Raw genomic sequence first — 14,202 nt, forward strand, 5'->3', positions numbered from 1 at the left:
GGAAAGCAGTAGAGGGAGGGTCACTGCAGTGTGGGAGGGTGGGGCGGTAAAGGAGAACATGAGAAAATCGAATGATCCCATAAGGCAAATTCCCCAGTGGTGGTCTGCGGAGTGCTTGGTTGTCCATGGAGAGCTGATTAGTGCTGGCTCCTTCTCCATTCAGCTTCTAAACAGTGCTTAAGGAAAGCTAAAAATACATTGTTTTCCTAATGTTACTATCTATGTTGGCAATGGCTGTAGTTTCCACAGATAAGTTAAGCAATTGTGAATGGATAGGAAGGGATCCATATTAAAATGTGGACCCTGTTATGAAACCACTTGATAACTCCTGTCAAAAAATTATGCCCTCTTCCCATGAAGGGAAAGAGAGGGTGCTCAGAAGCATTGGTGCAACTGAGAAAGGTAGATACAAATGAAGAAACCTAGAGCCTGGTTTCATACCTGGTATAAGCAGATGCAGTTCCCATAGACATCTCTAGGTCAAACTCCATAATGATGTAAATGGGATATAAGTTGCATATTGGTATTAAATAGCCAAAAAATAGCATAAGTAGTATAGTAGTGTAACTTATATAGCCACTCTCATCCCCTCCCATGCAGTTCCACTTAACCTCTCTCAGACTTCTGGCTCTTCCCCTCACAACAGAGGAATACTTTATCTAGTTCCTCCCATCTTAAAAAAAAATCTTGACCCCAATTGCCTTTGCAGCTACCACCCCTTCTGAAGTCTCTAAGCTCTTTGTAAACAGAGCAGTCATTTGCTGTCTAGAGTTGCTTTCCAGTCTGACTTTCTTCCCCTTGCACTCTGCTGAAACCACTCTTGTGAAAGTCTTTAATGATTTATTCCTAGCCAGAGTTCTGAACCACTACTCCAGCCTCATCCTCCTTGACCTGTCAGCCACCTTTGACATCACAGACCATGCTGTTCTTGAAATGTTGTCCTCCCTTAACTTCAGTGACTGTCTTCTCCTGGTTCTCCTCCTACCTCTCATTGCTCCCTCAGCATGTTCTTCAAAGGGTTCTGCTTATCCCCCTTTCAGCTAGTTGTGGGGGTTCCACTGGATTCTGTTCTTGGTCCTCTTATTCCATCTCTAGATTGTCTGATCTGCAGACACAAATTCAGCTGCCATCTCTATGCTTACAACGTGGAGATTGTCGTCTTCTCCAGACCTGTCTCCAAACTAAAATCTCAGCCTCTCTCTCTGACTTCTCATTGTAGCTGTCTAGTCATAAGCTCAAGCTTAACATAGCTAAAACAGAACTCTTGATCTTCCCTCCCCAATACCTGATTTTTCAATCACTATGAACAACACCACTGTTCTGTGTATCTCACAGGCCCATTACCTGTGCATCATCTTCAACTTGGACCTGTAGCTTCTGCTGATTGTTTTTGCTTAGCATCTCTGAGATACAGCCTCTCCTATCCATCCACACAGCTAAAACTCTCATCAAGGCTCTCATCTTGATTACTGCAATATCTTTTTTGCTGGCCTTGACAAGTGCAAGCATTTACTTCACTCCCTGGTTCAACAGACCACAGAAGTCCTTAGCTGAGCTCAGAATTTACCTCACCTCTTTCTATCAAGGGTATACGTTTCCCATTGATGGTAAATCCCAATAAGAGCTCTTAGGTTGCTCGGTATTATTCCTCCATCTTCTTAGATCAATTATGCCACTGGATACCGTAAAGATGACCTTCCTGGTGGAGCTTAGCTTGTTTGTCTTCTATTATCCTACCATTCTGCTCACTGAAGCCATTGAGATTTCACAACATTTATTATTTTTGATTCTTCCGTGACTTTCAGCAGTTCCCTGTTAGATCTACACCACACAAACTTGCCCCACTCATAGCCATTCAAAATATGACTGCAAAGTTCACTTTACTAGCCCATTGTTTTGACCATATCATCCCTCTCTTTGGATCTCTTTACTGGCTCCCACTTTTCTGTTGTATCACACGTGAGCTATTTGTCTTCATTTTCAAGGCCCTTCACAGACTGTCCCTACCCTCCCTATTATCTCTCATTCACTATTGAGATGTCAGCTCCTGCCTCTAATCAGCCCATGATACCAACCTCCATTACCCACTTGTTAAATTTTCAAACAAGCAGCTTCATGCTTTCTCATGTGCTACCTCTCGTACTTGTGAGGAGCTCCCATAAATATCGACAAAGCTACCTCTTTATCTACTTTCAAATCCCTCCTTAAAAAATTCCTTTTGTGTGATGCCTACAAAAAATGGTTAGTCTGCTAGTGTGCTGGGGTCACTGCCTATCATGCTGTCATACTGTCACACTGTTTCTTTGTACTCCACCTCCACCTCTGTCTGTATCCATTTGTCTCTTAGGCCTGGTCTACACTGGGGCTGGGGGGGGGGGGTCGATCTAAGGTACGCAACTTCAGCTACGTGAATAGCGTAGCTGAAGTCGAAGTACCTTAGCTCGAATTACTTACCCGTCCTCACGGCGCGGGATCGACGTCCGCGGCTCCCCCGTCGACTCCGCTACCGCCACTCGCTCCGGTGGAGTTCCGGAGTCGACGGGAGCGCGTTTGGGGTTCGATATATCGCGTCTAGATGAGACGCGATATATCGAACTCCGAGAAATCGATTGCTACCCGCTGATCTGGCAGGTAGTGAAGACGTACCCTTAGTTAGTCCCCGCCCCAGTTTACAATCTAGCTCATTGTTCTGTTTGGGCAGAGCCTAATACAGTGGTGTCCTGGTCTGTGACTGGGGCTTTTAGGTGTTACAATACAAATAATTTACACAGATTTGGCACTGTTTTGGGAGAGCAAAATTTAATAATTTTTAGATTCCATCTACACTTTAGCTAGAACTAAGTTGAGGACCAGGTTACAGTATACTTAGTAATTAACTAGTACAACTTGAAAATATCATGTGACTTGGTTAGGTCTATTCTACAGTATATTTTAATCATGTTGTGACTGGGTTCTTTGTCTAGATATTTTGTAGTATAGACAGTTCCTTACAGGCCAAAGAAGGTTGTAGTGAGAAGAGCAACGAACATTGAGTTTGGAAGTTTTATCATTTGAATTAATAGTGCTTTGCAGGAAGCAGCCTTACTCCTTTTCTGCCATTGAAAGTAATTTTTTCTCTCCTCCTGCAGTTGGGAAGACATCTCTGATCACCAGGTTTATGTATGACAGTTTTGACAATACTTATCAGGTGAGTGGGAGCCCAGTAAATGCTTTCTTTTATCAAAATACATCAAATTCCTTCATTGTTTGTGAAGAACTGACCTTCCAAGAACTGTGATAAAAGCTACATAGTCAGGGATGCAATCCCAGGCTTATCTTGGCTAATAGACGTTGATGGACCTATCCTCCATGAACTTACTAATGCTACTTTGAACCTGGTTATACTTTTGGTCTTCACAACATCCTTTGGCAATGAGATCCTTAGGTTGACTGTGCATTGTGTGAAGAAGTACTTCCTTAGGTTTGTTTTTAAACCTGCTGTCTATTTAATTTCATTTGGTGACCCTTGGTTCTTGTGTTATGTGAAGCTAGACACATGACGTTTCACATAGGTGGGTGCTGATATCTCAGTGCCACATGGAGATAGATAAGATGTGGAACCTGTGTAACTCTCCCTCCTTACAGAGGCTACACAGTTCCCTGCCTACACTGAGTTTCCCAGCAAGTCAAAGGCTATAAACAGCATAATTGCCCACAGTTATGAGTTCTCACACAGCCCTTTTTAAGCAAGCACACTTATTCTTAAGGTGAAAGCATTACAGAGAAAATATATTAAACAATAAAAGAACCTATACACACCAATAAGCTTTACCAGAGATAATTCAACTCCCACAAGGGTTCTGGCAGGTGATCAGTTCTTCAAATCCCACCAAGGGTTTTTTCTGTGGTTTGTAACACCTGTTAGCTCAGAACAAGCACTCTCATGAATTTGTAGTTTAGGCTTTGATCTTCAGATTCCAGGAATAGGTAATCTGCAGAGAATGGGTTTCTCCTCAGGGCATAGCTTCAATAGGTTGGATCAGGAGGAGGGAATTTGCATTCACCTCCTCCCAAGCATTTCCTAGGAAACCCACTTAATTTTGTCCCAAAAGTTCCTTCTTGTCTGGTACTTTGTTTAAAATAGTCCTTATATGCTCAGAATGCTTCATAGGGTTTACATTGGTCACATCTCCTCCCTAAAGAAGTTATGCAGTCCCACAATAAGAGATAAGGTTTGCATGTATAATACAATGGATTCCAAAGCTACTTAAACTTAATTCAATAAGATCTTGCAAAGATATTGCAGAAAATTGCCGTATCTGTCACACTTCGTAAGATGCTCTCTCATGGACAGATTGAGGCAATAAATGCACATGAACAACCTTAATTGGAAGATTTTTTGAGACTAATAAATATAATGCTTTACAAACCAGTATAAGAGGATAAATTGCAGGTTAAGACTTTTTTCTTCTTTTCAGGCAACCATTGGAATTGATTTCCTGTCAAAAACAATGTATCTAGAAGACCGCACGGTAAGTGAGGACTCTGTAATTAACCTGGCAAATGTAGCCACAAGAACAGCAGTTGCCCACGTACACAATGTTTCTGCCTGGTTCTTCATGCAATGGCCATTCCTCCAAATCCCACAGCAGCTTTCCCAGGGACAGTGTTTAACAGGAGTTGCCAGACCTGGTCAGGCTAGTAATCTGTCTGCATGGAATCCTGTTTCCTGTTGTACTGGCTCAAGCCATTGGTCCTGTTTCTGGTACTTGTGATACTACTTGGTGCTTCAGAGGAAGGTCAAAAAAGCACTATGCAAACTTGGGTCAAGTTCACAACTCCATGTGCTTGGAGAAGAGGGCTGTTTTTGTGTTGTACTTGTTGCTGGTATATCACAGGCATAACATACTCATTCTCATAAGTGGCTGCAGTGCTGCCTTTGGGACTGTCCGTATCAATGGATCGAAGTAGACCTGGGGTGATTCTGCTCTCTGAAGTCACTGAAGATTTCTGAGGAGAAGAAGGTCACTTCTCTCACGGCAGGTGGCTAGATAAGTCAGTAACATAATTCTAACCTACAACATTCAGATAACAAACATATCTCTGAATAAAGTCAGTGATGGAAGGAAAATGTTCATTGAAACAATACAGTCAAGTGTGTAGGCTACATGAGGTGCCCTGTGCATAGAGAGGCCCCCTAGATTCCTCCCCCATTCCTTTTGGTATATTTACCTGTTGAATCTCAATGAATAGTCATCACTGGCTGAGCAGGTGAAACTGGCCTTCCTTTGGAGACAGTCACTGGTCCTGAGTGATGTGATGCTAACCCTTCTGGTTAGGTGACACTGGGCATGCTGCCTCTGCACCTGATCTTCATACCAGAGCAACATCCCTCTCTCTGGTCCACTGTGGCAGAGAATGAATTTCCTAACTGCCTTCCTGTCACATTATTTCCACTGTTAGCTTTCTGGTCATGTAGGGGGACCACCAGAGGCCATAAAGCCTGTTAAAAGCGGGCAAGGACGGCAAAATGGGAGATTAAACAGGAGCAAAAATACCTGTTCTCAGGTTGTCTGCATGTCTCTTCTCACAGGGCCTTGTGAAATCTAGCACCAGCCAAGTCTGAGACAAGGCTCTGGCTGCCATGCTTGGATGGAAGCATGACAGGGTCTTGCTTGCACACTGGCCTGATTAACACTTTGGTGCATACTTGGTTTGGTGTGTTGGTTGTATCCTCCCCGCAGAGCTATTCTTGTTCCAGATGCTCCAACTGTAAATCCATCCTGTTGCCTGTACCAGCGAACAGAAGAAACGATTGTCTATAGCCCCTAGTGCATGTACTTTTCATTCTCAAAATCAGCCCTAAGTAAATTGCCAAGAGAAACACTCACGGGCTTTGACTGTGGGAGATAGAACACAAACATGCTGCTTACAACTCTTTGCTTGTAGGGTGGATGAGACACACCAAATTAAATGGAGTGTTGAGGAACCTCATTTACCTTAATGAGTACCCATAACTGTCAGACAGAGCTCCATGTCACAGCTACAACCTCAGCCTGGGAGGATGGATGGAACTTTGTCCTTCACCTCCCAGTATTGCTTACTAACAGGCTGAATTCTCAAGTACAAGTTCAAAGCTTTGCAGCTTCATTCTTCTTCATACTATGAATCTTTAACTTGTGTGTTCCTGGAATGGAAGAGAGGAATAGGCTGCTGAGGTGTGGAGAGATTTGGCCTGGAACTGAAGCTCCGCTTGCTCTTAGCCATCAGTGTCTGGGTGCAGCTCCCAAGTCAGCGTGATTGGGAGGTTTTTCTAGATTATTTTTTGGGGGGGGGCTTGTGAAAACTGGTCCCACATGGCACAACCTTCATCAAGAGGTAAGGATGAGCCCAGTTCTATGTCAGCAAAGTCAACTGTTAGATTTCACACCATCCCAAGATAATTTACTGAGTGAGCACAGAGGGGTTGCAGGTGGTCCTGCTTTTTAGGCTCTCATGTAATGGCTTCCAGTGTCATCTGTTGTACATATTCCCTTTTTCCACTGTGGGATCATCTGTTCTGAGCATGAGTGACAGTAGGCCAGTTTAGAAGGTGTTTGCTCTCCTGCTATAGTGTTATCAGACACCCCAGTTGAAGGTGGGATTATTCTACTTTTGTGCTTTAGACCAGTGCTTCTCAAATCCGGTCCGCTGCTTGTTCAGGGAAAGCCCCTGGCGGTCCGGGCCGGTTTGATTACCTGCCACGTCCGCATGTTCGGCCGATTGCGGCTCCCAGTGGCCGCGGTTTGCTGCTCCAGGCCAATGGGGGCTGTGGGAAGGGCGGCGAGCACATCCCTCGGCCCGTGCTGCTTCCCGCAGACCCCGATCGGCCAAACCTGTGGAAGCGGCAGGTAAACAAACTGGCCCAGACCGCCAGGGGCTTTCCCTGAACAAGCAGCGGCCAGACTTTGAGAAGCACTGCTTTAGACCTTTGAATGAGATTAAACAAAGTCCCTCTTGGCTCCATAATGAGCTAATCTATGACAGGCTCCAGGATGATTTAGTCCTTATGTATTAGGTGAGACTGCATACAGCTATGTGTAGGCAGCAAGCATTGTGGATTGCCCTGTCCTGTCTGACTGGCAGGATGCAGTGATATAGGTACACATTCATGATTCATCTCTGGTGGTTGCTGTTAGAAGTGATTTTATGAGGGATGTTTTGGTTTTCCACTGAAATAGGGTGCGTCTCACAGGTCAGCAGGTTGATGTGGAGGTGGAGGCTGAGTGATGGTTCTGCCATGTTAGTTGCGGCCATTGCATGGAAGGGATGGAGAGGTACCTTCATCACTCTTCATTCTTCTGCACTGCATTTTTGTTCCATTTTAACTTTCCTTTGAATGTTTGTTTGCATTATTTTTTTGCCTGGCAAAATAGTTTTCTTTTTATTTCACTTGGGTTTTGGTTTTATTTTGTTTCCATTTTTCCTGCTCTTCCCCTTCCTCTCCCCCCCACATTTTTCCGTTTCCCAGATCAGGCTGCAGCTGTGGGACACAGCCGGCCAGGAGAGGTTCCGCAGCCTCATTCCCAGCTACATCCGTGACTCTGCTGCAGCTGTCGTTGTCTTTGACATTACAAGTAGGTATTGAGCCTGAGCTCCTGCAGGGGCCTTGCTGTTAACAGGTGCCCTCCACGTGGAGGAGACAGCTCTGTTTTTGGAAGGGGCTCATTTCCATATGGGGTTGGGGCTAGGCTAGGCTCGCAGTGAGAGGCCTGCAGGTGTTTTGTGGATGGATCTGCTGCCACTGGGGGAGGTAGTCGAAGTCTCTTCTTTCCCACTTCCAAAAGTAATTCCATCAAGGCTGCTTTGGGAATTGGGAGATCACTGATTTCTATTTACTCAAATCTCAAACCTTAAAGATGACCTACAAAGGGTGAGTATGTGTGTGAATTGGATTAATGCCTTTTTATATCCCTCTGTTATTAAAAAAGGCCTTAAAGGGTTTTTCTGAAGCTTTTATCTACTTGTTTTAACACTAGAACTGTAGGTTTTCTCTGGACAAATAGAGTACTAGAAGGAATTTGACAAAGATACCAAAGAAGGGAAACCTGAGTTGCGGGGAGTAACTTTTTTTAATTTTCAAACTGTCTGAAACTGCATAACACCAACTTAAAAAACTGCACAATGCACGTCTGGCTTGTCCAAAGAGCCCTCTAACAAAAAGGGAAAGGCAAAACTTAATATTCCTGGCATTTCTAAAGAATAAACAACTTTGAAGGGAAAACACCCATCATTCAAAGTTTCTCTAAATTAAAATGGTCTTGTCTATATGGGAGGTGTAAGCTAAGGGGTGAATTTAAATTGATAGTTGTACTGGTATAACCCCTGGGGTAGACACTTATTCCATTATTAAGAGTTCCTTTTCTTGGTTTAGTTTATCACTTGGGAAATCAAAAAGTGATTTATATCCGAAGAAGTGTCCACATGGAGGGTGGTTATACCAGTATAGCCATATGGTATAGACTAGATCTAAGTAAAATAAAAAACACTGCCTCAGCAGTTTTTCCTTCCTAGATTCCCTTTAATCTAGAGTTTAGGATACAATATTCTAACTTCTAAGGATTTACTTTTGTCTTGCACTGTGCTGAGTACATAAATGTTTAACAAGTAAGATCACTTTTCTGTTTGAATTTCTCCCAATGATTTGTAGTGGGTACCAGCAGTTGAGGTCTCTGTAATTTCCAAGCTTACTCCACTTTGGGAATGATTGTCTGAGACTTCCTTCAGGGAAAGGCCTCTGGGGTGGCAGAACATACAAATGTAATGTGCCAGAGGGCACCATGCAGGAATTTGAGGGGAAAACGAGGACAAGTCTGCCTTCTGGACATAGACAGGGACATGCTCGGCTATACACTGGGAACAGCTCTAGCTGAGGTTGGAGTTTGAGAGACAGGATGCGCACTCTGCCAGTCTGTGATGAATCTGTCCTGGGATGGATATTGTGAGGACAGGGGGTATAACATGCTATTCAGCCTGTTCTGCAGCAGGCTATGGGAAGCTTGCAGTTCTGTTTGGACTTGGAGTGAAAGATTGTGCTTACGCAGCCTGGGCCACAAATGAAATGGTGAGAATTGGGGATAGGAAGGATGTTGCAATTGTTTCCCTTATTCTCCCCCCACACAACAAAAAAACCCGTGCATTTATGCTGTCTGTCCCCACAGCAACTTCAGCTTCTCCAAACTAAAACAGGCTCCAATAAGTCAAAACCAGGGGTTCTCTGACTGGGGATCGGGACCCCGCAGGAGGTCGCAAGGTTATTACAGGGGGGGTCGCGAGCTGGCAACCTCCACCCCAAACCCCACTTTGCTCCAGCATTTATAATGTTAAATATATTTTAAAAAAAAGTGTTTTTAATTTATAAGGGGGGGTCGCACTCAGAGGCTTGCGATGTGAAAGGGGTCACCAGTACAGTAGTTTGAGAGCCACTGGTCAAAACAGTCTAGCAGGTCAGCAAAGCTGTGGCACGCCGTACAACATACTTGGGTGCCTGCTGAGAAGCTGGCAGAGCAGGAGCTCAGCTGGCCTTCGGGGAGTGGTGAGGAATAAATCCAGAAAGAGTGCTTGGAACCTCTCAGTAACACCTTCTAGATACGTAGGAACGTGAGTGGCAGCCGTGTAAGTGAGGCACTACTGGGTTTGGGGCTTTTGTGCAATCAAGCTGGTCCATTTCCTCTGTAACAGTGTGGTGCTCCTTCTGAAGTCTGTTTCCTTGTACTGTAAGGAGACCAGGCAACTTGTGCATACCAGAGGCTAAACTTGGTGAGAGAAATGTCTGGATGAGGACCTCTCCTCCTTCCAGAGTAGGGAAGGGGTTTCTCTCTCTGCAGCACAGCCCTTGTACAGCACTGTTCAGGGTTTTGTGGTGGTACTACTCCCCAGAGACTGGTTGAGCATCAGTTTTGACTTCTGGGAGCCACTGAGGACTCATAGGGTATTGCAGCTAAATTGTTTGGGGTCTCTTCTCCCTACCACTTCAGGGTTGTGTTGCTTCTGAAACAGTCTCAAAAACCTTTGTATGTGTCAGACCATGGCTTAGTGTTGATGAATTTTTATGCTTGTTCAAACACAAACCGTTAGACTCCAACGCTCCTGAAGCCACAGGGCAATGGAGTGGATTCTAGTGCTGGTACCATGGGGGCTTGGAGAGGTGGTCTGCCAAAGCATCTCCAAGAACAAGTCTCTTCCTAAACAGAATTTGGCAGTCTGCCCTTCTCTTTCCTTAGTAAAAACTGCCACCTTTATCTTATAGCTAGTGTTTGGCACCTGCAAGCTCACTCAACTAACATCCTCTTTCAGGCATAAAAGGGCCACTGTTCCAAACTGCTGAGCAATTAGCATTTGTGAGCACATCTAGCCTGCTAAGATACTCCTACTGGGTTCTTTCTGGGGCTTCCTCTAGCTCACACTAAACATGTTTGATCACTGGGAATGTCAGTAGCAGGCTTTTCTTGCCCCATCAGCAGTGCTCTGCTGAACAGTCTGACAACGGGATTACAGTTGGCAGCATCTTGGGGAGGGGAAATCTGAGGTGAAACTACTTGATATATTTTAGTAAGCATTTGTTCACTCACCGTTGTGGTATCTAGGGGCCTTTTTTGAGCCCTGACGCTTCATGTAGGTAGGCCACACCTTCTATCAAGCATAATCACCATTACTTCTTTCTGACCTCCCAAGAACCCATGGATGTGAAGGTGGAGTGGGGGAAGGAGAAATAACATTTTTAAATTGTGGTGTCTCCTTTAGCCCCTTTTGTGCTTTGGATATTCTGACTGAGCTAATACGGCTGCTGTGCTAGAGACCAAACTGCCCTCTTCTTACCAAGTAACTGGTGCATGTTTCTGCTTTTCATGTTTTCCTGCAAGGGAGCATCGAATACCATTTGGGGGCTGGGACTTGCTGCGTGTGCTTTTTTTCTTCCTGAAACCTCTTGACCTAAGCTTACACAAAAATCCCCTTTACCTTTTTGGATGCTTGATGCTGAGGAGAATGTAGATGCTATTTCACTACGTTGTCTCCTGAAGAAGTTGTCCCTTGTCTTTGCATTGAGTATAAATCTGAGAATTACTCAGGTCTGAGATTCTAGCTCCCTAGACTAGGCCCTGGTCTGCACTGGTGGGGGGATCGATTTAAGTTACGCAACTTCAGTTATGTGAATAACGTAGCTGAAGTCGACTTACTTAGATCAATTTACCGTGGTGTCTTCACCGTGGTGAGTTGACTGCTGCCGCTCCCCCGTTGACTCTGCTTGCGCCTCTTGCGGTGCTGGAGTACAGGAGTCGACGGGAGAGTGCTCAGGGGTAGATTTATCGCATCTAGACTAGACGCGATAAATCGATCCCCGCTGGATCAATCGCTATCCGGTGGGTAGTGAAGATATACCCTAGGTGTGTTAGGGAGGCAGCATACTCCTCCCTTGGAGGGAATGGCCAACATGGTAGGTTACTTATTGGCCACCTTTCACAATGTTAAATAGTGTTGATGGGTATCAGTGGGTGTCCTTTTTGGTTGGAATGGCAATAGCCTCAAGGTAGAGCTCATTGGTATGGGGAGCGGGATGGTGTGAACTTCATGGGACTCCTAGACACACAGAAGGGGTAATTCTTACAGCCTGAAATAGACAGAACTGCTGGGTTCACTGCTCTGTGTGTGTTCAGGGGGCTGGTCAGCAAGGCAAATGTCCAGTTCCCAGACTGAGACCTGTAAACAGTTAGTTCTGGCAAATAGCCTTTTCTCTAAAGGACAGTTTCCTCCTTTCTTCTTTCTCTCTCTGCTCTTTCTGCTCTCCCTGGCCTGGTACCAGCAGGTTCGGCTACAGCTTTGGGACACAGCAGGCCAGGAGCGGTTCCGCAGCCTCATTCCCAGCTACATCCGCGACTCCACCATTGCTGTGGTAGTCTATGACATTACAAGTGAGTGGTGCTTTGATGTCTCATTGTGTTTGAAATGCTTCGCTTGAGCGAGGGGCTAGTGAGTATACAGTCATGAGTTATTACAGAACGATAACATTAGAAACATAACTGTCTCTTACCTTCTGGGTGGACAAGAAGCAATCTAAGGATGTCATCTGTGCAGTGCTGGGGGAATTGGCAAAGCATAGGGGTGAAGACACAGGTGGTTTTAGAAGTGTTTCATTATCCCCTTGTTTGAAAGAGCTTCTAGTTAATGTGTTCAATCCTCCCCTCTTCACACAGATCTGAACTCGTTCCAGCAAACCTCCAAGTGGATTGATGATGTGCGAACAGAGAGAGGAAGTGATGTCATCATCATGTTGGTGGGGAATAAAACTGACCTGGCAGACAAGAGGTAATGGAGGAGAATTGGTGACTGTGCCAGTTTGACAGCAAGTGGCTGGTATACTTTTTAAGGGGACCACTAACAGTTCTTAAGCCCAGACTACAATGGCCCTTTGGGGCTTAAGTAGCCTGTGATGAGTGAGATTCCCACTGTCCTTCCTGTTTGTTCCATAACATCTGTAACAGAATGCCCAAGGTGCTTTGTCTTGTTATAAACTGTACAAATCCTGGTTAGAACAAAGTCAACTGAAAAAGCTTCTCAGGCTACCAAAAACAAGCACCTGCTCCACACCATTTGGTACAAAACACGCTGCTAATAGGGAGATAAGACTGAAAAAGTAACTTCACAAAAGTCAGGAAATTCTGGTTCCCACAGCAACATTAAATGGGTCTTTGTGCATGGCACATGTAAGAGGCCCTGTCAAGTCTAATTTGGCATCAGATGTAGCTGTGTGGAAAACAGATTTTACAAAATCTGAGATCGACAGAGAGGCTTCCTACAAAACAGAATTCCCTGCAGTAGCACAGCACTGCAGTGTTTGGAACCGGCAAATGAAACAAACTCTCAATTAACCAAAATGAGTCTGGTCACTCTCAACTGTACAAAGTGCACTAAGATTCAAATGTCACAAGTATCATTATGATGGACACAATAGAAATACTGTAGATACAAATAGCTGCTGTGCCTTTATTTCATGGTGTATAACCTCTTAAGCATGTTTGCTCATGTATATCTCGTGCTAGGCACCTCAGCACATTGTTAGTGAGGGAAAAATTAGACTGTGCAGTATTTTTTTTTAACTATAAATTTCAAAACTGTTATCTTCAACTATGTCAAAAGCACTAACTTTACTGAGTTCTGAGTTCCATGGAAAATTTGCTTCAAGTTAACCTATTTGAGTTATTAGTGTACAGTAAAAATCTAAGTTGCTGAACTGGGGAAAACACCTGGAACTTTCACAGCCAAATGCAGTCTTACCAAACTAAAACAGTTCACCCTAGGCTGCCCACAAGATACTTCTGTCTGCTGGGTGAGTTTCAAGCCGTAAGAGGAATTTAAACAGAAATGCTTTGTCAAACATAATTCTTTCATGGTGCGGTAGCCATGCTAGAAAAATTGTAAACATTCAGCCAAACACCCTCAGTTGGCTATTTAATTTCCTCTGCTTTGATGTGATGAGGCTTAACAAGATGTCTGACTGTACACCTCTGTTAAAGGGGTATTATTTTTAATACTTTAGAATTTTTAAATCTGCTTTTTATTTTACCATTTCCATGAAATATAAAAATCATTTTAGAGTTTACTGCATGCATTCTCTGCTTCCCCCGTTGTGTTGGAGTTATACAGTGCTCATGTGACATGATACTCAACCTTGCAAGTGCATATTGCTGCCATGAGTCTCATTTTCTCTTTGGCCCTTGTCTACCCATACCACTTCCCCTTCACTAGGGAGAACATGCCTTGCTGCTGTGTTCAGGTTTCCAGAACCACTGGGAAGAACATATGCAGTTCTGTTAAACCATCTAGCAGCGAGTTACTAACAGAGGCTTGGCTCCTACTCACTATGCCACCTAGTAGTTGGGTTACCGACAGACGCTCTGTCACGTTTTCTTCATTCCCATGTAGCTCTACTATAGTTCACTTGTGTTTTCAAAGCTCCTTTCTACTAAGGTTACTTTAGAGAGTCCCAGCTTCAGTGGACGCCACCATAAATGATGCCTTACCGTACGTTCCAGCAATATTGAAAACTCTTCCCACCCAGGAACAACATAAACTACTTTGTAAATAACACACATCAAGTGGTCTAGACTGAGAAATCTGGCTGACAAGGATTTCAAGCTGCCTCACTTTGGATCAGCCAGGGAAAGTGACTAGATCAGGGGTCGGCAA

General features: G+C 44.4%; 1 protein-coding gene across 5 annotated transcripts in view; it reads left to right on the forward strand.

The window, feature by feature from the left end:
- The window catches only part of RAB41 (RAB41, member RAS oncogene family), a 30,728-nt gene that overhangs the window by 2,285 nt on the left and 14,241 nt on the right, over positions 1-14,202 (forward strand). For 3 of the 5 annotated variants that reach the window (XM_045030388.1, XM_045030386.1, XM_045030390.1), the window contains exons 2-5: positions 3,129-3,187; positions 4,458-4,511; positions 11,822-11,927; positions 12,210-12,321. In XM_045030388.1, the coding sequence (XP_044886323.1) occupies positions 3,129-3,187; positions 4,458-4,511; positions 11,822-11,927; positions 12,210-12,321 (331 nt within the window). Of the gene's footprint in view, positions 1-3,128; positions 3,188-4,457; positions 4,512-7,489; positions 7,596-11,821; positions 11,928-12,209; positions 12,322-14,202 lie in introns of all 5 variants that reach the window. The other 2 variants (XM_045030389.1, XM_045030387.1) reach the window with 1 other exon arrangement.

This window comes from Mauremys mutica, chromosome 9, assembly GCF_020497125.1.
Source record: "Mauremys mutica isolate MM-2020 ecotype Southern chromosome 9, ASM2049712v1, whole genome shotgun sequence".
Classification (NCBI taxonomy): domain Eukaryota; kingdom Metazoa; phylum Chordata; order Testudines; family Geoemydidae; genus Mauremys; species Mauremys mutica.